The following is a 24,496-nucleotide window of genomic DNA, read 5'->3' as shown; positions in this document are numbered from 1 at the left end:
TTGAAGTTTTTTACCATTTTAAAAAATATAAATCCCTCTTCTTGCCATAGCAGGAAATATTGATGTAATTAATCTTCAATACTGGTGAAAAAAATCTCTTGAGAATTTTACTAATTTGCTTTTTATTTGATATTTTGTATATATGGCAAAGTAAAAAATAGGCAAATTCACATTAAAAATATACTTAAAAGTATTCTGCGCGACATTTTGGAACAATTATTATTATATATTTTTCATATACCTGCATGCACATGCTCAGACATTTACATATACATTTATGTATAATAAAGCTTTTTTACGGGATATTTACAGGATATCCTGTGAAGTAATAAAAAAATGCAATATTGTAATATAGAAGACATTTTCCTTTTTTACAAATATGATTAAAAAATAGTTCTCAAAAAAGATCTACAAGTATAGTAAAAAAATATTTAAAATTTCGTAAAATTACGCTAAATTATATATAATTGAATGAATATTCTTCTTTATCATTATAGTTTCTTTGGTATAAACAATTACTTATCGCATATAACATTATATCAAAATATTGATTTATATCAACAATTATTTCTTCATTCACGATGAAAATTGTGTATACATGAAAACAAATTTGCTTAATAAATTAATAAATTAATCTTCATACACCTATCGAAATATATGACAAAAATCCATAGATATTAAAAATTAGTTTCTCACGTGGATAAAAATGGTATTTTTTGTCAATTAAAATTTCAGGACAAATTGACAATGTCTTTACTCATATGAATGGATATTTGTGTCTGCAACGTGATTCTTAAATGCACTTAAAAGTGTCAAACTTTGACAAATTGATACCAATGCTAAGCAAATAAAAAATTGACCCAAATTTTTCGCATCAATTTAATCCACTTTAGTATCAATTTGATTTTTTGAATAAAAGTTTGTAGTTGATAATTATTTGACATCACGAGTAGTGGTAAAAGTGGTCATTACTGTCGTATTACTGGAGCTTTTCTTCACATTTTTTGGATTACTATTATTACTCGTATTACTTGTGTTGGGTGTTTCACTTTTGTCAAATAGTCTTTGAAATAAAGCCTTGTACACTCTTTCCTTCATTATGAACAGGGCAAATATAAAAACACCCTGAAGACAATTAATTATATCGAAAACTAAAAAGAATTTGTACTCCAACAGATGTGGCAGAAATATATTCAGATAATTTGATATTATTTCACATATCCAAGTAATTCCCATCACAACGAAAAGTTTCACATTCATGACTAATCTGAAAACATAAAAACATTTGTCAAACATTATCTGTATTGAAAAAAAATTAAATTATTAGAATTCATAAGAAAATTCTCAATTTTTGGGTCTTTTTTGTTTGGCTCATAAACTATGAAATTACCACGAATTCTAATACAAAACCTTCAATTTTTTCAATTTCTGACAAAAATTTATTTTTAAATAACTTAAATTTTGAACAACTATCATAAAATAAATAAATTATTTAATGAATAATTTTCCTTAAGTATTTCAAAATTAATTCAATTTTAAAAGAATTGAGTTTACAATTATTATCATAAATAAATTAACTTGAAACGGTTTCAATTTGAAATTTTCAAAATTTTCAATGTTGAATGAATTTAATTAGAAATAATTTTAATAAACTTAGATTTTTGAAAAATTTTAATAAATCAAAATTTTCTAAAATTAGTTAAATTTGTCGATATATATTTAATTAATTATTAAAAAGAATGGATTTGTAGAAGAATTTTAGTTAAAAACACTAAAAAATTGAATTTTGAAGAAGTTACAATTACAGAAATTCAATTATTTTCAAAAGTAATAAAATTCTTGTCAAAATTTCAATTATTTAAAAAACAATTTTAATAAAATTGTACGCAAACATTTAATTATTTTCATACGTAATAAAAATTTCATAGGAATTCAAATACCTATTTAGAAATTTTTTATAAGTTTCTTCTCAATAATTCAATTATTTTCATAAATGATAAAACTCATCCTACAATTTCAATTATTTTTAATACAATTTTAATCAAATTCCTTGAAAAATGTAACTATTTTAAAAAATTTTATTAAAATTCGTCAAAAGAATCCAATTATTTAAAAATTTGTTAATAAAAAATTCTTTATAAGAATTAAATTTTAAGAAACATTCAATTATTCAATAATTAATTTATTACTATATTTAAATAATTTAATACTCGTAGAATTTTCTAAGAAAAATTGATTTAAAAATTAATTTTAGAAATTCAATTATTTTCCAAAACAAAAAAATTCTTTGCAGAAATTCAATTATATTCCAAAATTTTTTTAAATTCTCGTTAAAATTCCTATCACCTTTATAAATATTAAAATTCTTCTCCGAAATTCAATTTTTTCAAAAATTTTAATAAAATTCTTGGCGAAATTACAATTATTTTCAAAAAATTTTTTCAATATAATGATTTTCAATATCTAGTATTTTAATAAAATTTTCCAAAAGAATTCACTTATTTTAAAAAAAATTTTGATACAATTCTACGAAAACATTTAATTATTTTTATAAATATTAAAAATTTCATGTATTTACAAATTTTTTATAAATTTCTCCACAATAATTGAATTATTTTCATAAATAATAAAATTAAAATTCCGAATAATCGAAATTTCGTAAAATTGAATTGTAAACAAATGGATTTGAAAATTGTCAAAGAACTTTTTCAAAAATTATTAAAAATATTTGATTTAGAGAAGAATTTTAGTTAAAAATTGTAGAAAATAATAATTAAATTAAAATGATGAAAATAATTTTTAAGCAGTTATTACAGTAACAATAATCTTGTAATATAAAATAATGATTCAGTAATTTTTAATTATTATAAAACATGAAGAAATCGATTGCTCCGAGTCGCTCATGTTTTATAACAATTTTTTATAAGTTGTTTAATTTCAAAAAGGTTTGAATTTGAATCTTTTGAACAATTTTAATTCTTATATAGAAAAATTATAATAATTAAATATTTAAAATATTTAAAAGAGAAATTATTGTTTTTGAATAATTTTACAATTAAAAATATTCGTAAATAAATTTAACAGAACATTTTTTTCAATAAAATTTTTTCCTTTATTTTCTAAAAATTCAAAAATTTTCATTTTCAATTAAATTCTCTAATTGACAAATATAATTTATAAACATTTTTTTTCCTTTTATTTTTAAAAAAACTTTGTATTTTATTAAAACAATTGAAATTAAGAAATAGAATTGATGCAAATTATTTCCTTATGAAAATTGAGATTTTTCTAGAAAAATATTAAGAAACGGGAATATCTAATGTTTTTCTTCCCAAAAGAAAAAAAGGAGTTTGTAAACAATATAATAATAATTAATATATAGATTTAAATACTCGAAATTTTCGATTAAATTTTATCTGTTTAAAAATGAAATTGTTTGTGCTTATTTTTTTAAGTGTTAAACGACATTAATTTTCAGTAATTACAGTTAATCAAACAAATTATAAGACCGGAATACAAAGGGCAACTTTGTTATCTAATTTATTTTATGAAGAAAACTTAAGTTTAGCAACTCGGTTAACACTTGGCAAAGTAGTAGCTTCAGCAGTAATCAAGATAGAATCGATCTTCTGCTTTTGTCGTCCCTTCCACACTCAAACAAAATTAACATGGCTTTTCTTCGCTCGAGCAAATCAAAAAGGATTTCCTCCCACGATAAATCTCGAAGAGCCTCTGCCAATTTTTGTCTTCATTTTATGAACTCACTTTGGTTCCTCACAAATAATAAAGATCCATTATATTTTATACTTTATCAAATTTTTACTCTACTCAAGATTTTCTAAATTACTGACAATTAAATTTTTCACACTCACCTACTAAAACCTAGTATTTTTTTTTTTTTGTTATTTTTAATTAATAGATAACTAATTATTATTAGCTAAGAATAATTTTCTATCCGTTTAGTGACAAAAAAATTGCTCTTTTTTATCTCCGAGACACTTACTTATCCCTATCAGCTTCAAACCGTCGGTTCCTCTGATCAGTGGGTTCAGTCATAACTTTTTTAATCTGACTTTTTACTCGATTGTAATTTCTTGAAGTCATAATGAAGAATATTAAGTTTATCAATAGAATGATCGACACTGGTCCCGTGAAAAAAATTAGTTCTCCAATGCCAAGACCATCTGAAAAAAAGTATAGAATTATTAAACATCTATTTTTAACAACTCGAACGTCACTTGAATCGCAGCGTGTAAAAAAATTATATGGCTCATAATTCCTACAATCTTTCAAACGCCCCTGGTTTCTAGTTTCACAAATTGTTTATAATATTGATTTAGTTTGTGCTTTTCTCCTGAGTCATCAATTCTCTTCAACAATAACGCTCAATAAATTTTAATATAGTTTTTTCTCGTGAATATTTTTGATTTCATACTTTATTCCTTATCCAAAAACTTCTGCTCCATTTCCTTTAATGTTTAGTCCCGTTTTTTTATATGATATTTTAAATGTCATCTAATCTTTTTTACACGAGTAATAAAAAGAAAATATACATATAAATATATACATATTTAGATAAAGAAGGTGTAGTTTATAAAATTAAATGTAGATTTACAACTACAACATTAGCGTGACTTCGCACCAGTAATTAGAGTAAAAGGCGTAAATATTCTGACCTATAAAGTTTAATTAAAAAGATATTGCACACTTTTCTTTATTTTTATTTTATGTTATTATTTCTTAATTTATTCATTACTAATAATTACTTTCTGGCAAAACGATTAAAGTACATTTTCAAGTTTTCAATTTTTTTTTATTGTACATTTTTTCACTCCTTTTTTTTTCTCAAGCGTTGTTAAACTTCACTAAAGAACAAGTATTTGTTGTCAGCCATTAAAAGAACTATAGCGACATAAAATATCGAGAAAAAGTTTCCAGTGAAAGCCGGCAATCATTAAAGTTCTTTTCCTTAATATAAGAAAAATCGGAAAACGGACAATAAAAGTCTATAATCGTTTATAAAGGTCAAAACGGGAATACAAAAAGGGGAAAAAAATAAATAAATAAAGACATCTATTGTTTGGGTAAAATGAGTTTAAGAACTGACGTCTTCAAATTATATTTTCGAAACAAAAGATGAAAATATTTTGAGCCATCTTTAATCAGGGTAACCAGAAAAATTTAATTTTGATTCCATCGGCTTTTCTGGAAAAATAAAAAATAAATCTAGACAAAATTAAGAATTTTTGAACATAAAATAATTTGCTATTCTTAAATGGACTAGACGTGCCTACATTTTTCTTAATTTGTCAAGATTTATTTCTTATTTTTCTGAAAAGAAAACCGGTGAGAATTAATGCATGCCTCAATTGAAGTTGACTTGATATTTTTTTATTTTTCGTATATAGCAGTTTGTTATTAAACTTCCGAGTTTCACTCGGGAAGAGAATTATTTGTATTAGAGAAGTTCCTTTTCCGTAGAAATTGGAACATTTCATTTTAGATCACGACGAATTTATTATACGCAAGCATCTGCGCTCGTGCTCTTATAATAGCTTAATGCGCTATTTCTAACTTCGAGTCCCTTCGCGGCTTCGGGCATTTAATTAATTTTCCTGTCTTCCTTTTCTATCATCCACCGATTTCTACTCCCAGTCACGGCGATTGAAATACTAATGACTCTCCGTTCCTCTCTTAATTTAAGTCTAATGACATTTGAATCGGAAAAGCTCGATCGATCGCAGCATAGATTTTCTTCTATAAAGAAACTTTTTAATTACATACATTAATGTTGCCTGCAAGAATTTTTTATACTATAAAAATATATTTTTGCAAATGGACCAAGATTCTAGGAAAAAACGAGATTATTTTGATAGTCTGATTAGAATTAGAAATAATTTTAGTTTCTTCAATATTTTCTCTAACTGCAACGAATTGATACAAAAAATGTGAATCAAATCATAATTTTCAGCCACAGTACTCATTTTTGATGAATAAATACTCACGCAAAAACCAGCATCTATCCACACCAATTTGAGGACGATCCTTATAATTCACAACATTGGTATAATCCACTAATATACAGAGGGAAGTTATTAAACATGCCACACCCCAGGCATAAATGCAATAAATAATAAATCTATTCCTTTGTCCTCTACTCTGGGTAGTACCACTCGGTGACCTTGTACTTCTGCAAAAAAAAAAATTTACTCAGTCCTTAGTGCAGTTGAATAATATTCAATATTTTAACTATTTCTTAAGCAATTTTATGCACATCTGTACTTTTAAGATACACTAAAAACAAGAATTAATTTAATTCCAGTCGTTACTTGACTAGAGTCGGCAATAAATATTTTTGAATAAATAACAGGCCTCGGATCGAATTTAAGGTGCAAAAAAAAGTTGCTTTAGTCGATTAAAAATACGAAAAAAAATCTAAAAAGTCGTTTATTTAATTCAGTGTCGTCACAAAAATTTTGTTTTCTATTTCCTGACCTTTCACTGATTTCTAAATTCAACAATTCAAAAGTTAAATAATTTTTTATTATAAATATTTAAATATCTTATTTGTTATTCCACGGAAAATAAAATTTAAAAACTTTCAATTTAAAACCTTCTGAAATTTAATCATTTCTAAAAATTAAAACTACAAGGCTTTCAAAATTCAATTATTTTTCTTAATTTGCAACTAAAGTTCATCTCTAAATTAATTATTTTTAATAATTTTCCGAAAGTTCTTCCAGAATTCAATTATTTAGATAGTAGATACAAAAATTCAATTATCTGTAAAAATTTTTTACTGTAACTGTCCTTTTTTTAAAAAAGTTATTAAGGTAAAATATTTTCAAAAAATTATAATCAAGAAATTATTAAAATTAATTTTTTTTTAAATATTTTAAAATAATTTTTGAAAAATAATAGTTTCTTAATTACATACAATTAAACAAATTATTAACAATTGAAAATTGTTGAAATCTTTTAGGAATAATTCAATATTTGAAAAATATAAATAAAAATAATCAAATTCTTGAAGAATTTTAATTATCAGGTAATTAAATTGTAAATTATGAACATGATTTCACCAAATTTTAATAAGTCTAAAAAAGTCAATTTTTAAAAATTTTAATTTACTTTGTTCGAAGATAATTGAATTTTAAAAAATTATGATAAAATTAGTTTTTTAAAAATATTTTAATTAATATAGTTTTATAATTTAATATAATTTTTAGAAGCTAATTTTCATTAATTTTCGTTTATAAATTTACAATTATGAAGATTTTTTATTAAAATTTCTGAGAATTCAATATTATTTAAAAAATTTGCAATTAAAATTCTTCAAAAGTTGATTTTCAAAAATTGTAATAAAATACTTTAAAAAAATCAATTATTTTCAATTAAATTTTTAAAGAATTTCAATTATTCAAAATATTTTTAATTGTATATTTCGAAAATTTAATTAGAAAAACTACAAAAATAATTTTTGAAAGATTTGTCTATAGTTATTCTTCACACTGTAAAAATCGAAATTTTGCACTGTATACTAAAGATGTGGTATTTTGTCGGAAGAAAAGTAAAAAAAAAGTCGCAATTTTTCAAAATAAGTCGGAAAGAATTTCATTTTTTCAAAATTGTTGAAAATACCCGAAAAAGTAATAATATATCCGAGGCCTGTAAATAATTACATTTCTACAAATAAATATTTGCGACAATAATCAATAAAAACTAGACAACATAGTCAATAAGGATAATTGATTTTGTTTGAATATATTTTTGTTCATTGTATATATTGCAATTCTACAATGTACACAGTGCACTCAATGTTGGTTCGTGGTTTTCGGAACCCATTAAATAATTAACGATTTTCTCGCAAGCTCACATTTTCCCTTACAGTTAGTCACATAATAATCTGATATCACGCAATGTTTAACAAATGTCAATATATCGCAAGTATATTTAAATTAAAAACTTAAACACTAAAAAAATATTTATGCAAAATTTTATTACTTTACAGCTGATTTAAAAGTTGTAAAGTTTAAACTATATTATTAGTTTCCTATAAGTTTCAGATAAATTTTTATATGCAGCTTTCTCAATCTTTATTGAAAAACTAAAATTTATTTCACTTATTACTTTTATGAAAGTTGTTTGCTTATTATTACGGCAAAATTTGTTTGACTTAATAGACCATTAAGCAAGAAGAATTGTTTTTTATAACATCTACTTTATAATTTATAACATTTTGTTCTGCATCTCTTCTCACCATACAACACATTTTAATCTAAAATGCTAATAACACGCGATAACTTTGAACAGTTTGAAAAAAACGTGTTATAGCTAAATGAAAAAATTTAATTATAGAAAATTTTTTCGAAAAAGAAGAATGGAGATGGATTCTTTAGAATGGTGTATACATATTAATTTTGTATTTTAATGTTTATATTTATATTCCAAGCGAAGTAGAAATGGATATTAAAATCTTAATGAATTACAGTGTATGGTTGTGAATTTTTTGATGCGTCAGAAGACTTACATATAATATTCCTAAATGTGTATATCTTTTCCAGAGATCAATAATTTTATATATATATGAACAGTACGAATTTCTCAGTAAATCTACATTATGCTCGTCATTTGTTGATCTATTTCCACAAACAAACCATTAGTAAGGGTTTCAGAGATTAAATGATCATATATTTAGAAATCAAAGTCTAATTAAACATTGATTGTTTGTTTGTTTGCTTTTCATTAATTTTATCAACGAATTTGTTTTTGGATATGAATAAATAAATTTTAAAAGTGCATTCAAACAATTACAACAGTAATTTCTATCTACTTGGAACAAATAAGAAATTTTCGTGACCACTGAGCTGTACAAGCTCTGGGTATAATTAGAGCTCGAAATATGTATATGTCAGAAAGTTTTAATTTATTTAACTGCGATAAACTTACCGAAATGTCCACCAAATGTCAAAGCACATAACGTTGAGCCAGGAGAAGGATGAAATGAAAGCAAACAGCAAAGTATATCCTATGAAGCAAGATTTAAAAGAAACTTTTTTATACTCTTGACAAAAATTTAAGAACCTAGAAACTTGAAACTCAGACTCAATAATGTAAAGTTTAGCTTTAGTATAAAAAATACAAACCTAGAATTGAGCACAAAGTCTGTTTTTGAGGATCCTCGTTTTCCAAAGCATGCTGACTTCTTGATACGTCGAGGGTTACCAGAGACAGACAAACATAGGCAGTAAAAAGACTAGCAACGTGGCACATTAAAGTTTTACCATGTAAATTCCTCAAAGAAGGTATGCAAATGTACACCAGTAGTGTTATCAGGAGACAAATGCTACTGATTGACTGGAAGATTCCTTCGAGAATACGACTGTTGAATAAACAACAATTTTTAAATACTTGAAATTTTCAACATATAATAATTAAAAGATTGCAATTACAATATTACTATGTAATTGAATTGCAATCTTTCCCATCAATCTTTTTCCGATAATAATCGCAGAAAATCAAATATTCTCAAATAATACAAGCTTTATAAAATAATTTAGCATAGGAATTTACTATTTGAAGAAACTTTGATCGTCTATCTGATGTTACGTGATGTGTATACAAAATCCTTAGATACTGTGTCGACATTTTAATACATTTTCTATACAAGAAAACACAAGGAGAAAATCGTAAAATTTCGTTGAGAATTTTGACCCGGTAGTACTTATTATTATTATTATGTTTTAATATACAATTATGCTTTTGTTTACTAAACAATTGTAAGTTGACCTATTTTATTTAAATACTGTATATACAGAGAGGGAAAAATTTTACACTCGGTAAAATCTGAAATTGTGAGGGCTCTTCTCTAATGATTTAGCAATCGTCTACACAAGTGAATAGTAATACGTGCTTTGAATTGCAATTCAACTTATTTTTATTTTCTTTGTCCGGATTTTCAGACAGCTTCCAAAACAAGCGGGTTAACGATTTTGCTCTAGTTTTCGAAGTGAAACATAATATATTACAGAGATATGTATACATATTTTTTTATAGAAAAACAGGGTTGTCAGAGATCAGGAAAATCAGGGAAAAATCAGGTTTTATCAAAAATAGAGAAAAAATATTAAATTTTTAAAAATCATAAGAAAATTCTGATTTTTTGTGTCAAACAACCATGGAAAATATTGAACAGATTTAATTCTTCTCGAATTGTTTGCTTTATGAAATCAAGTACGAATTTTAATAGAAAAATTTAAATTTTTTCTCCTTTTTAACTCTTATAAATTATTCAGTTTCAAAAGATTTGCAGGGCTCGAAACAGTGAAAGTATTTAAAAATACGGACTTTACGGACCAATTACTGACAAAAATTAAAATCCGAGTCAAATAAGAGAACATTTTACTTAAAACTATAAATTAAATTTATTAATAGCTATAAAACATGAAGATATCTTCATGTTTTATAATTTTAATTAAAAATGACCGAGTGATAAAATCAATGCAATTATTATTTTCGGGAGTTTTTAACATACATTCTTGTTTAAATCGATTATTTTTAATAATTTTCGAAAAAGTTCTTTGACAATTTTCAAATCCATTTGTTTATAATATCCAATTTTACGAAATTTCAATCATTCGCAAATTCTACAATTAAATAAATATTAGAAAATAAGAACTTCAAATAATATTTAAAAAATTCAATTAAACTTTTTCAAAAAAATTAATTTCAAAATTCAATTATTTTTAAAAGTTCGCGCTATATTGCTTTTAATATTCAATTATTATCTAAAATATTAACTGAAATTAATTTTTAAATTAATTTTTATTTGAAAATTCTACTAGAATTCAATTATTTAAATAAAAATAAAATGCAAATAAATAATTTATTGAATAATTGAATGTTTCTTAAAATTCAATTCCCATAAAGAATTTCATCAAAAGTTCTGAAAATAATTGAATTCTATCAACGAATTTTAATAAAATTTTTAAGAATAATTACATTTTTCGAGAAACTCGATTAAAATTGTATTAAAAATAATTTAAATTCTGCAATGAGTTTGATTATTTGTGAAAATAATTGAAATTCTGCAAGTTTGAATGGGTGTGAAAATAATTAAATCCCTAAAAAGAATTTTATTACTCTTGAACAAAATTTAATTTTTGCAAAGAATATTATTACTCTTGAGAATAATTGAATTTTTGAAATAATTTGTAACTTTTACAAAATTCAATTTTTTTGTTTCGTGTTTTTAACTAAACATCTTCTATAAATCTATTATTTTTGATAATTTTTGGAAAAGTTATTTAAGAATTTTCAAATTAATTTGCTTATAATTCAATTTTACAAAATTTCAATTATTCGTAAATTCTTCAATTAAATATGTATTAGAAAATAAAAATGAATTTTCATAAAGAATTTTATCAATTAATTTTTAAATAACTGAATTCTTTTGATGAATTTCAATGAAATTTTTAAGAATTTTTTTGCAGGAATTCGATTAAAATTGTATTAAAAATAATTGAAATTCTGCAATGAGTTTTAGTATTTTTGAAAATAATTGAATTCCTAAAAAGAATTTTATTATTTACGAAAATAATTGAATCCTCGTAAAAATTTTATTATTTATGCAAATAATTGAATGACTGCAAAGAAATTTATAAGAAAATTCGTAAATAATGCAATTCCTGTGAAATTTTTATCATTTTTTGAAAATAATTAAAAGTTTGTGTAGAATTTTAGTAAATTTTTTTTTAAGTAATTGAATTGTTTTGGAAAATTTTATGAAAATAGCAGATATTGAAAATCATCGAATAGAGGAAAATTTTTGAAAATAATTGAAATTTTGACAAGAATGTTATTAAAATTTTTGAAAATAATTGGATTTCGGAGAAGAATTTTATTGAAATTTTGATGAAAAAATTAAAAAAAAATTTTTGAACATAATTGAATTTCCGCGAAGAATTTTATTACTTTCGAAAATAATTGAATTTCTGCAATCATTTGTAATTTCTTTAAAATTATCCAAATTTATTAAAATTTTTGAAAATAATTGAATTTCGGAGAAGAATTGAATTATTTCTAACGATAATTAAAATTTTAAGGAGAATTTTAAAAAATTTTTGAACATAATAAATTGAATTTCCGCGAAGAATTTTATTATTTTTACGGGATTTACGGACCCAGTTCGAGCCCTGGATTTGAAATTAAATTCTTTTGAAAATCTTGATTCCCATGGAAAAATTGAAAATTCCGTTTGGAAATTAGGAAATAGTCAAAAAAAAAAAAATCAAAATTTTGTGGCCAGCATTGGAAAAATGAAAAACTTTACTTACACATGACTCGGAGTCTCGTAAATTATTTCATCGAAGCAAATAAATGGAAATATTCCATCACTGTAGTCGGTATAATTGTAAAACATCTCCATACAATATTCGTCATGAACGTGAGATCTGTCCATTAAGTTTATATAAATGTAGCCCTCCGGTGTCATGGACCATCCATCCGTTGGATTAAGGGCATACATACTGTGCTTACAAGTTTTCCCCACAAGAAGACCATAATCTTCAAATTTTTTACATAAACATAATTATTTATTTAAATAATTTATATTAAAATAATTTATTTAATAATTTATTTAATAATTTAATTATTTAATAATTTATTTAAATAATGTATATTTAAAATAATTATTTTGATAAATTCTTACTTTATTCTTACCATTTGTATCGATATTGGAACTTGTGAAATTTGATATGTTGACAAGTGCCGAATGAAATTCATTTTCAACAGCACTCCCTGAATATTTCGTACAATTTGTATCGGAAAAAAATGCCTCTCCTTCGGGGCAACATTTTCTTAAGCACGGATTATTTTTACAATAGATGCGATCTTTGCATGTTCGCGCAACAAGAAAATTACGTGAATCGTCAATATCCAAACAAATGTTTTCAACATCACTCTGTCTCGTAAGGTCTATAGCTTCTTCCATCCAAGGAACTTTCGCCTGAAACAGTCAACATTTTTTTTCCGCTTATGATTTTCTATATTGATTTTCGTAATATATTCTTTGAAATAACAAAGAATCGAAAATTTTTGAGAAGATAAAAAAAAACTTGTTTGGTCAGTTTCAATGAGAAGGTTCTTGAGAATATTGACGAGTTTATATTATGTACATGTCTCTATCTCTATGTGTAGAGCGCTTGGAATTCCCAGAGGATAAAAAAACGTTTCTGGTACACAACAATTTATAGCTATTTTGTATGCCTTTAAAATACAAATTAGTAAATTAGACTTTGACTCTATTTGTGAAATCGTCAATTTTAATAAAAAAAAAAGAAAAAGAGTCATTTCACTGATTAAAATATTGTCTTCAATTATTGTGCAATTTTGTGTTCGGAAAATATATATTAAATGTGCGAATATCTTCGCCAAAATAAAATCTTTTTATATAAAAGGTAAAATAAATTGTTCGCTAATGCTCCATTCAATGGGATCAATGAAGTAAATGGCTTTCTAACTGTGTTAACTCCATTTCACGATAAAGCAATTGTAAGGGATATAATTGATCTTTTGTGAAATACGCATGCAATTTTAAAGCTTTACTTAACTTATTTTGAATGCAATAGAAGGCATCGAAGGAAAATTATTGCCGAGAAATAAATGAGATTTATAATTTCTTAGGAATATTCAAACTTATTTCTCGAAAAAGAACTTTCTATAACTTTTAACCCTTTTCTGATATGAAGTTTCTTTTAACAGTGAAACATTTTTTCGTCATTATTATATAATATTTTCAGAAAATATATACAAGCTTTGGATATTATGACTTTTTCGATTTTTTCGACTTATTTTAAAAAATTCCAACTTTTCTTTCAAATATTCCAATAAAATACCACATTTTTAGTATAAAATGCAATTTATTTTGATTTTTATAGTGTGAAAAATAACTATAGACAAATCTTACGTATTATTTTTTTTTCCTTTTATTGTTAAACATATTTTTTAAACAATTTTTTTTAAATAATTAAATTTAAAAAATTTACCTATAATTAAACACATTTTTAATAATTAAAATTTTGTAAAATTTAATTGAAAATAATTTATTTCTTTCAAGTATTTTATTACAATTTTTGAAAATCAACTTTTGAAGAATTTTAATAACAAATTTTGAAAATAATTTGAATTTTTATCAATTTTAATGAAAAAACTTGTAGTGTAAATTTAAAAATGAAAATTATAGCTTCTAAAAATTATATTAAAATATTTTTATTTTTTTCCTTTATTTTCAATATTTTTAATTATATATTTTCAGAAATTCAAACACGTACAAAAGATAAAATTAAATTTTTATAAAATAATTTTTAAATTAAAATTCTTAAAAAAAATTAATTAGTTTTTTTAAATTACACAAAATCTTTTTTTAATAATTCAATTTTTTTTGAAAAATTACATTACAATGTTCTTAAAAAACTAATTGTTAGAATTGTTTTATCATATTTTTTTAAGATTCAATCATCTTCGAATAAAGTAAATTAAAATTTTTAAAAATTTGCTTTTTTAGATTTATTAAAATTTTGGAGAAATCATGTTCATAATTTACAATTAAAATACTTCAAGAATTTGATTATTTATATTTATATTTTTTAAAAATTTAATTATTTTTAATAGATTTTAACAATTTTCAATTGTAATGAAATTTTTCAATTGTATGTAATTGAAAAACTATTATTTTTAAAAAATTATTTTAAAATATTTAAAAAAAATTAATTTTAAGACTTTCTTTATTATAATTTTTTAAAAAAATTATATAACTTTATAAAAAGGATAGTTATAAAATAATTGATTTTATTAAAATTTTTGAAAATCAACTTTTGAAGAATTTTAATTGCAAGTTTTGAAAATAATATTGTATTCTGACAAATTTTAATGAAAAATGTTCATAAGTGTAAATTTATAAATGAAAATTAATGAAAATTAGCTTCTCATAATTATATTAAATTATAAAACTATATTAATTAAAATATTTTTAAAAAACTAATTTTATCATAATTTTTTAAGTTTCAATTATCTTTGAACAAAGTAAATTAAAATTTTTAAAAATTTACTTTTTTAGACCTATTAAAATTTGGTGAAATCATGTTCATAATTTACAATTAAAATTCTTCAAGAATTTGTTTTTTTTTATTTATACTTTTCAAAAATTTAATTATTTTTAAAAGATTTTAACAATTTTCAATTATTGTTAAGAAATTTTTCAATTGTAATTGAAAAACTTGTAATTGAAAAACTATTATTTTTCGAAAATTATTTTAAAATATTTAAAAAAAATTAATTTTAGGAATTTTTTTATTAGAATTTTTTGAAAATATTTTACCTTAATAACTTAAAAAAGTAGTTACAGTAAAAATTGTTATAGAAAATTAAATTTCTGTATCTACTATCTAAATAATTGAATTCTGGAGGAACTTTAGAAAATAATTAAAAATAATTGATTTAGAGATGAACTTTAGTTGAAAATTATAAAAAATAATTGAATTTTGGAAGCGTTGTAGTTGTAATTTTTAGAAATTATTAAATTTCAGAAGGTTTCAAATTGAACTTTTTTAAATTTTATTTCCCGTGGAAAAAATAATAAGAAATATTTAAATATTTATTTAACCCGTCAGCAGTCGCGCCTTTTTTAGTGTCTCACTTGCACTCTAAGAGCGCCCTATAGGTAGAGTAGTGTTGCGTGAGACTTTTTCTCACGGCGCGACCGCTGACGGGTTAATAACCAAAATCCTCTAGCAAAAATTATGTTGTAAATTTTATGGAAACTTTTATGCATGCAAAGTTAATATTTCTAAATTCTATTTACGAAAAATATTTTCAGTATTTAATTAAGTTATTCAGTTTAATTAAAATATGATTTTCGATTAATTTCAATATATTAGAAATTAGAAGTAAAATAACAGTAAAATTATGATGATAACAACATTAAAATTAATATTTGTTTTGTTCGCATTTTTAACTTCAAATGTGAATATAGAATGAAAAGAGTGAAGGAATATAAAGATTAATATAGTTAATTAGTTACTAATTAATAAATTAATAATGAATTACTTTTTAATTGTTCGGATCTATTATTAATTCCAAAATAATAGAATACATTAAGCTCGTAATCCAAATAAAAAATGACAAAAGTTAATCTTATCTTCTCGCCTCTTTCTAAAATACAGAATGGCGAGAAAAAAAATATTATATCAATAAGTAACGATTCAAGGAAACGAGGAACAAATACACTTTTCATACATGTAACATATCTGCAGGATATGAGTAGTGGCATTGATTTCTATGTATAATAATAAACTGAATGAAAACACTTACCAAAATTTTATTTATGTATTGTAAAATTTAAAAATAGATATTATAAAAAACAAAATTCATGTAAAATCCCTCAAAAGATATTTTAAAAATCAAAAACAATAAATAAGAGATTTTTCCTCAATTCTAAATTTTGAATACAAAGAATATTTTCATTTTTGGCACACTTTCCATGTTGAAAATCATTTGAAAATGATATCAAATATTTTTAAAAACTTATATGTGCGTATATCACCCGCATTTTTCCAAGCGTGTTACGTAATTTATAAACGATCCATAAATCATATGAAATACTTTAAAATTTATTAAACAAGTTGTATTTCAGTGAATCGCTGACATAGAACACCTTTTAATTTTGATTGATTTTTCTGATATAACAAGCTACAAGTTTTTAAATTTGCATCACTGTAAAATGTACGCCATTTTCCTTGCAAGATTGGAAAAAAAGTTTCGAGATTAATTGCAGTCTTTTTTTTTTGAATATTCAATGTACGTGCGACAGGAGCGTATTGGCGTTCAATTAAAAATTATGCACTCATATCCAGGGATTTATTTTACATTTTAGAAAAAAAGAGATAAAGGACATTAAAATAAATTTAAAATGAGAATGTAAAAAAGATTCCTAAGAAATTATGCCTATATAACGACAATTATGCAGATCATTGAACAGGAAGAGTAAACCTGTTTTTATTCTTATTGAGAATGTTATTTATTTTTATAGTCGTGCTTCGTGTATAGAGTATTTAAATCTTAATTAACTTTAATTACTTCGGAGATGATAATTTTTTTTGAATTATATTAAACAACAATATAATTTCCGATCAATTTTTTTTGCAAAGAAAAAGTAATTTGAAATTTGAGAGTAGTTTCAAATTTCAAATTACTTTTTCCTTAGTTTCATTACTTCAGAGATAATTTTTATTTTAAATTACATTTATAATTATTGCGCAATTATTCTTGAATTTTTAATTAAAATTTTGTTTAATTTTTGTTCAGCATGGGAAAAGTAATTTGAAAGTTTTAATTTAAAAGTGAAAGTAGTGACAAGTTGCGTGACATTTTCATATTGAGGAGAGATGAATTTACTCTTACCTGTATTTTTCCTTGATATTTGTAAACATTCGGTGACTCAATCACGTAATTAACGAGAGTTTTTTCACATACGGGTGCTCCAGAATCGATGGCGACTAAATCGACTTCTTTGAAAAGATGAAGAAAAGTCTTAAAATTCACTTGATCCTGTGAAGGAACACATAATTTCCCTTCTATGTCAAAGTATTCTCCACTCGGACAACATTTCCTGACACTGAGAACTTGCGGTGTTGGTACCGAATTCTTCGAATCGTGAAGATCTCTCGCATTCTGATCGCAATATACAATAACCGGTAAATTGTTCTTTGTTCGATTGTCATAGAGATGATCCAAACAGGCCGAAGTTGATGTGTAAAGATTGTCATCATGTATTTTGTCCAAAGAGAGGTAAAAATGTTTTCCCACCAATCCACAGTATGGAAGTCCCACTGACTTTGAATTCAAATTATTTAATTCGATTAAAAGTGTTGAATTCACGCACGAAAGTTCTCCTTCCAGATCTTGTAGACTTTCTTCCTCTTGACAACATTTTTTCACCCCAGAGAGGAGGGAAGCTTCTTTTGTCAGTAAGAGTAAAAATATCCAATAGAATATCCGCTTCATTTTTGTATTCACAAACTTCCTTTTTGGATTAAGATTCAAAAAAACTGTTTCTCGTCCAGAATTTTAAAGATCAGTGTGTCAACATTCTTTTGCATGATTCTGTGAAACTCATCTTCATATCGTGGATTACACGCATTCTCCCAATCTTCTCTTTTCTATTTTTAATTCACAGTCTCTCTCTCATTGTTTTAAGTACGCACTCTTCGTTCTCCCTTGTTTTGAATACAATTAGTTTCGTGTAGTTATTCAAATTCTAGAATTAAGGAGAATTTTAATCCTTTAAGGCAACTTTAATCTCTTAATTAATTTAAAATCGTTAAAGTTGTAATTTGATAATTTTGTGCATTGAAGGGGAGCATTTTGTGTGTTGGGTAAAATGACAAGAAGCTCTAGGCAATTAAGGCGAGATTCGAGAGAACACTCTTCAACTCCTTCATGTAACCATCAGGTAGTATTCAAACAACCTCGAAGGTTTACCAGCCCTTTCTGTCTCTTTCTTTCCTCTCCGTTCCCATTAAATCTTATTCTCAATCACGATTTTTAAATTTCAAGAACCTACAAGGCAAACCAGAACGAAAACTTCTTTTTTCGACTTGCTATCAATACTTTAGTTCTTCAACATTTTTATCGTTTCTCCGCAGGTTTTGAAATTTATTCCATCATATTCGGGTATTTTTTTATTTATTTAAATTTTATATCCATTTCTTTTCTTTCGATTCAATAATCGAAATAATAATTTTGCCTTATTCGTCCTGCCGTGAGGTCATAGTATTACAATAATTATTCTGCAATTGACACTTTTGGCGATAAAATAATGAGCGGAATTTAACGATATCCCTGAACAGTCCGTTGAGAACGGACACGCGGTCGCGACTGTTCCTTCTAATTCATGAATGACACACGCTAGAATTTCTTTCTCCACTCCCCACTCGATATATTTTAACTCATTTATTGACGCATTATGATATAATTTTCAGGAAATCAAATTTATTCCCAGTTTGCGTATTTCCTTCGATGGGAGGAGAAAACAGCTTTTCATCAACATTTGGATATTTGAAAGCGAATTTTCACACACGAGCCGGGATAAAAATCCACTTTATTGATATTTCCATGACCATGAAAAGTAAAAGATAAAAAAAGGTGATCAAAACATGTTAAATATAACAGTTTTTAAATTTTTTTTACGACATTAACATATAAATATCAGAACTGTTCTTTTTGCTGTAGCATCGTAAAATTTATCAAATCCTGACACTTTTTACGATTAATATTTATAGACACAAGTTAGAAATTAATGATTCATTATTTTTTTTCAAAGGAGCGTAAAAAATCAAAAGTAAAAATAACTTGCATGTAAGAATGCGGCTTTGTAGAGATGAATTTTTGAGATATAGAAAAGATTTTAATTAGCCACACCGAAAAAAAGCTGACACACTATCAATATATACAGTATTTTTATTTTTTTGTGACTATTTTGCATGCAAATATCAAAATAACTAACAAAATTTTTAGCCCAAGTTTATTTTCTAAAAAAGATTTAAAAAAAATTGTTTAATTTGAATTTTTTAAGATTCATTTATGTAAAATTATTTATCTTCAAGAATTCTATAAGAACTTTGGAGGATCCATCATAATTGGCAATGTGATCTATAACGAAAGTCGGAGATATTCAAAAGCTCTGGAAAATATTTTATATAAAAGAATTTTCATCGATACTTTTCTTTTTATTTTTTGTTTATTTTTACATATATCAAGATGACTTGAATTTTAATAAAGGTCTACTGGACAATTGCCAATCTGATCTGAAAATTCTGTCGCTTTATTTAATCTTTCACTTTTCGTCATCTTTTTTTTTCTTCTTTAAACTCTAGGTATATAAATGCAAGTATGAAATACAAATCAGTTTCGTTCTATTCCTAGAAAAATATTATCAATATTTCATTTCTCCTAAAACAGGATTTATTAACTGACAAAAAGTATATATTATATTTTGAAATGAAATTTTCATAAAAAAGTATCGATTATTCAGTGCGGTACGGTGATTTTTGATGGTTTCATCACTTCCTTTATAGTCAATATTTCGTTTAGTACGTTGAATATAAACTGTTTCATACACTTTTCATGTTTCAGAGAACTTTAATTAAGGCTTTAATGTTTTTAATTGAATTTTATTGTATTTATTTACAAATTTTATTCAAGCCAGACAAAACTTTGCTCATTCATAATAATCAAATATAGGCTTCGATTTTGTTTGTATCGATTTTAATTCTTCAGTATATTAAGAATATTGGAGATAATCATTATTTTAATAGAAATAAATAAAATAGTTGCGTTTATTTACTTTAAATATTTAAATAGTTTTTGTTCCTTTACGAAATGTTTCAAAACTTTTTAAAATAATTAGAATTTTTAATGAATCATTCACAGATGAACCAGATATTTACATGCGTACATACTATCGTCAATAAAGAAAACATTTTTTTATTTTATCTGCAGCATGTATCCGCTTTTTACGGAAATCCTTTGACTTCACTACTCTTGATTAACAAAATTTTCTGATACTAAGAAAATATAAATGAAACTCCTACAAGAAAAATGATTATTTTATGCGTAAGATATACTATTTTTTTTAATTAGATGTTTGCTGTTTAAATAAAATAATTATTTTTTATTATTTCAGAAAAAAAATTCTTTACCTGGGACAGCTATAAAATATAAATTTCACTACATTAGCGAAATTTTTATTTGTTTCAATTAATACTTTCGCTATTCTAGAGAAACTTATCACTGTTCCAGGTGATGCTTTACTTTCGTGATTTCATTGCTATTATCATGTTTTGCAAAATGTAAATTAAGAAAGTGAATTTTGAATAAATTTTCTATTTATCTTGTAAATATTAAAGAATTACTAAAAAATTAATAAAATTACAGATTAAAGCATTTTCATTTTATTTAAATAAATAAAAAAGTTGCTAAAAGTTAAAGATTTTTCTCTCACCCTAAAAAAATTAATTTTCAATCTAGAAGATTCCTCTCATTTTAATGTATATTTTCCTCTTGTATATGGTATCAAAAGTAATATTCTCAAATTGAAAGAATTTTTTTCTTGCAATAATTTTTTATCCTAATTTTTTGATGTAAGAAAATTTTGCTATTTTTTATTTATTTTCATAATGTCACTTTTTAAACAATTTGAAGGTGCGTGCAAAAAAAACAAAAAACAACTTGAAAACTTTTTTTCTCTAATATTTTGTTTCATATCTCGAGGAATGCAAAGAAAGAAGATTAAATGTTTTCTTTTTCAAAATATTCTCAAATAAAGACAGAAATTTCTATTTTTTGTGAATGAATATTCGAAGATTGAGAATAAAATGATAAAGTAATTGTTGAGCAGTAAAATTTCAAGGAAATACTATTTTATGTCAGGTAAATATTTCCGTTCCAAAAGAGAAAATATTCAGTTTAATTAATTTATTAAATTCTAAATTGAAATAAATTGAAATTCAATCCATTCAATTTATTCATATTTGAAATTAAACATCACTTTTGATACAATTTGCATTGACCAAACAAATAATTTTTTAGTGCGCATAAATACAAAATTTTTTATTTTATATATTTGCATTTATACTTTTAAAAAATTTATTGTATGCAGTTGCAAATGAAACTCTACTTTATTAATTTTATTACAATTACTATTTACATATTTTTTTTCAAGTAAACAGTATGTCAAGGATTACAAAATTTTGCGCAGATTCGAAATCAACTATACACGAATTGAGGTTCTGTTTACATGAGAAATGACAGAACGATTTAATCACAGTTTTCCTTTTCTTCTGTTTAAATATTCTAAATTTAAAACGGAAAATCGTAATTCAAGAGGAATATATTAAAGGAATCCTTTTACCATTCGGCTGTTAAAACATACCCAAATAGCTCGGAATATTCCATCTACATTTTACAAATATTAAAATGTCCGAACTTTGGAATAATTATATAGAAATATTCCAATGGAATATTGTAATTGGAATATAGTAAAAATATTTTACTGGAATATTACAGAAATATTATGGGAATATTCCGTAGGAATATTTCTGTTTAAATTGGAATATTCCAGAAGAATATTTCTTTTTAAATTGGAATGTTCTAGAGGAATATTCAGGAATATTCAGAATTGGAATATTCCATTGGAATATTTCAGGAATGTGAACGGAATATTTCGTGCCATTAGGGATAGAATAAATATTTTTATTTCGAGAGAAAATATTTAAAAAAATATTAGAAGAGGAATTTTCCTTTAAATATGAGATTCATTTTCTTTTTAATATATTAAAATAAGGAAAAATCACTAACCTATGGAATTTTTATGCTATTAAATCTTTAGAATTTTCCCAACACAATTTACTTGTCATGTAGTTTTCATAGAAATAAAAGAAATAGAAAATAATAATAATTATTCCTCAATTATCATGCATTTCATCGAAACATCATTAAAAAACCTTTTATATTATTTTTAAACATACATTCTATGTACATCTATAAATGCATAATATAAAGATGAAGGTAAGGATAAGACACTAGACTATTATTAGAACTCTCAATAAGTAATAATCATGTCTGGAATTTGTTTAAAAAGCTTTTTATAATACTTTTAAAGAAGTCCTATAAGAAAGCAGGAATTAAGGCCTTTTAAAGAAATTATAAATCACGTATTGATAGTTTTTTATACATCAGTTAATTAATACCTACTGTTAAATAAATACATACACAGAAAAGAAATATTGTTTTAAACGGATTCCTCTTATTTTATTGATATTTTGATCTAGAAATACTATACGAATTTTTTAAAACTAGAATTGCGTTTAATTCAAATAAAATATTATATGGATACACAAATTTTAAAAATTAAAAATCTTAATTAAAATATGTAATCACAATTTATGAATAAAAAAAGCGAGTCTTCAGTTTTATTTAAACAATTACACATACTTTATTATTTTATAATTTATTGAACCAATTTTATTGTTTTACTCTAATTAGATTTAAGTGATATACTTTATGTTGATTGGCTCTATAAACTATATAGAATACAAATATTTAACATTTACAATTGAAGCTGTCAAGTATCGTAAAACAAGGGTGACATATTTCATAAATTAATTAATCCTATTATCATACATTTTTTAATTTCATATATTATATTTTCGGATATTTAAGTATTTTTCATTTGTTAATTGAAATATTATGTGATAATTAAATTCCGCTAATATAATTATACTTGAGTGAATGCGTTTTATATATAAGGTTTCATCATTCTAATTGTAAAATATATTATTTTTTGATTAGTTTTTGATTAGGTGGAGAATTTTTTTTCAAAATTGATTTTCTCATATTTCCCCAATCTCACATCAATCAAATGAATTGAGGTTCTATAGATTGCAGCCCACACAAAAACGGTAATTTTATAGATTTTCGTAAAATTCGACAAAAAACTTCAGAATTCGTATCATTCGTATTTGTCTGCAAAGATTAGAAAATATTCGTGGAAGTGTGAATATGCTAATATTTCTCGAACCTTGAAATAGAGAACGAGATCCTTTAATGGTTTTGTTAAATATTTTCTTGTTTTAGAACATTTTTATACGCACGAGATGAGGAGGATATTTTTGGATCGATTATTTATATTACTTATTATACTTATTGTATCTTTGCGCTATTCATCTAAACATTTTTTTATTCTATCTAAACATAACTAAATATAATTATTTAAAAAACTTTTTTTGGCTGATTTATTAAAAAAAATGTGTTTATTTTAAAAAGAAATTTTATTTAATTCTTAAATTATATAAACTTACCTCTGTAATTTCAATTAAAATTTTCTGTATTCTAGAGCGGCTTTTGGAAATCTTCAGAAAAGTTTCAGTACTATTAGGAAATTCCCGGCCACCGACAAAGTGTATCTCTTCTTTAGTATTTAAAATTTTTCCAACTTACCAACAAAAGATATGGATAAGAAAATTTATCGACTGAATGTCACAAGTCTAGAAGGAAATAGAATTCTATTTTAATCACTGTTGATATATTTCCAAACAAAGTTAAAATAGGAATCTGTTTTTTCTTCATTTCTACTTTTATTCACAGATGGTAACGACAAAAAGTTGTGTTACAATTTTTTTGAATTCACGAACATAATACAAAGAAAGAAGTCCCTTTGAATATTTTAAGATACAAAATTTTCAATTTTAATTAAATATTTCACTCCTATTTATGATTAGGTTAGCTCTAAATTTGAATTAGTAAAACTTGTTACTAATTTGAATTAGTGACTGACTTTTTGCAAGTCAGTAAATTTTAGAATAAATTTGTGAATTTTACTAATAAATTAGTAGAAATGACTATTTATTAGTAAAATTAACTAATTCAAAAGCAAAAAGTC

At 23.9% G+C, this 24,496-nt stretch overlaps 1 protein-coding gene across 1 annotated transcript; it reads right to left on the bottom strand.

The window, feature by feature from the left end:
- Positions 1–105: 105 nt before the first annotated feature.
- LOC122501623 (G-protein coupled receptor Mth2-like) lies at positions 106–18,986 on the bottom strand. The gene is made up of 8 exons (XM_043611235.1): positions 17,458–18,986; positions 12,721–13,006; positions 12,336–12,564; positions 9,147–9,382; positions 8,950–9,028; positions 6,006–6,190; positions 4,004–4,184; positions 106–1,267 (listed from the first exon to the last, which is right to left on the bottom strand). Exons 1-8 carry the CDS (start codon positions 18,058–18,060, stop codon positions 934–936), a joined length of 2,133 nt encoding a protein of 710 aa, XP_043467170.1. The 5' UTR covers positions 18,061–18,986; the 3' UTR covers positions 106–933.
- Positions 18,987–24,496: the final 5,510 nt, after the last annotated feature.

Source organism: Leptopilina heterotoma, unplaced genomic scaffold, assembly GCF_015476425.1.
Source record: "Leptopilina heterotoma isolate Lh14 unplaced genomic scaffold, ASM1547642v1 Lhet_212, whole genome shotgun sequence".
Taxonomy (NCBI): domain Eukaryota; kingdom Metazoa; phylum Arthropoda; class Insecta; order Hymenoptera; family Figitidae; genus Leptopilina; species Leptopilina heterotoma.
The sequence above is the reverse complement of the archived record's forward strand: the minus strand, read 5'-3'. Positions and strand labels throughout refer to the sequence as shown.

Bases quoted from the DNA above. Each gene is read 5' to 3' on its own strand.
- LOC122501623 (XM_043611235.1), bottom strand. From the start codon at position 18,060: ATGAAGCGGATATTCTATTGGATATTTTTACTCTTACTGACAAAAGAA. The intron at 6,191-8,949 runs GTAAGTTTATCG...TTTTTTTTGCAG, and splicing joins GACATTTGGTGGACATTTCG to AAGTACAAGGTCACCGAGTG. The intron at 4,185-6,005 runs GTGAGTATTTAT...ACTTTTTTTCAG, and splicing joins GGATAGATGCTGGTTTTTGC to ATGGTCTTGGCATTGGAGAA.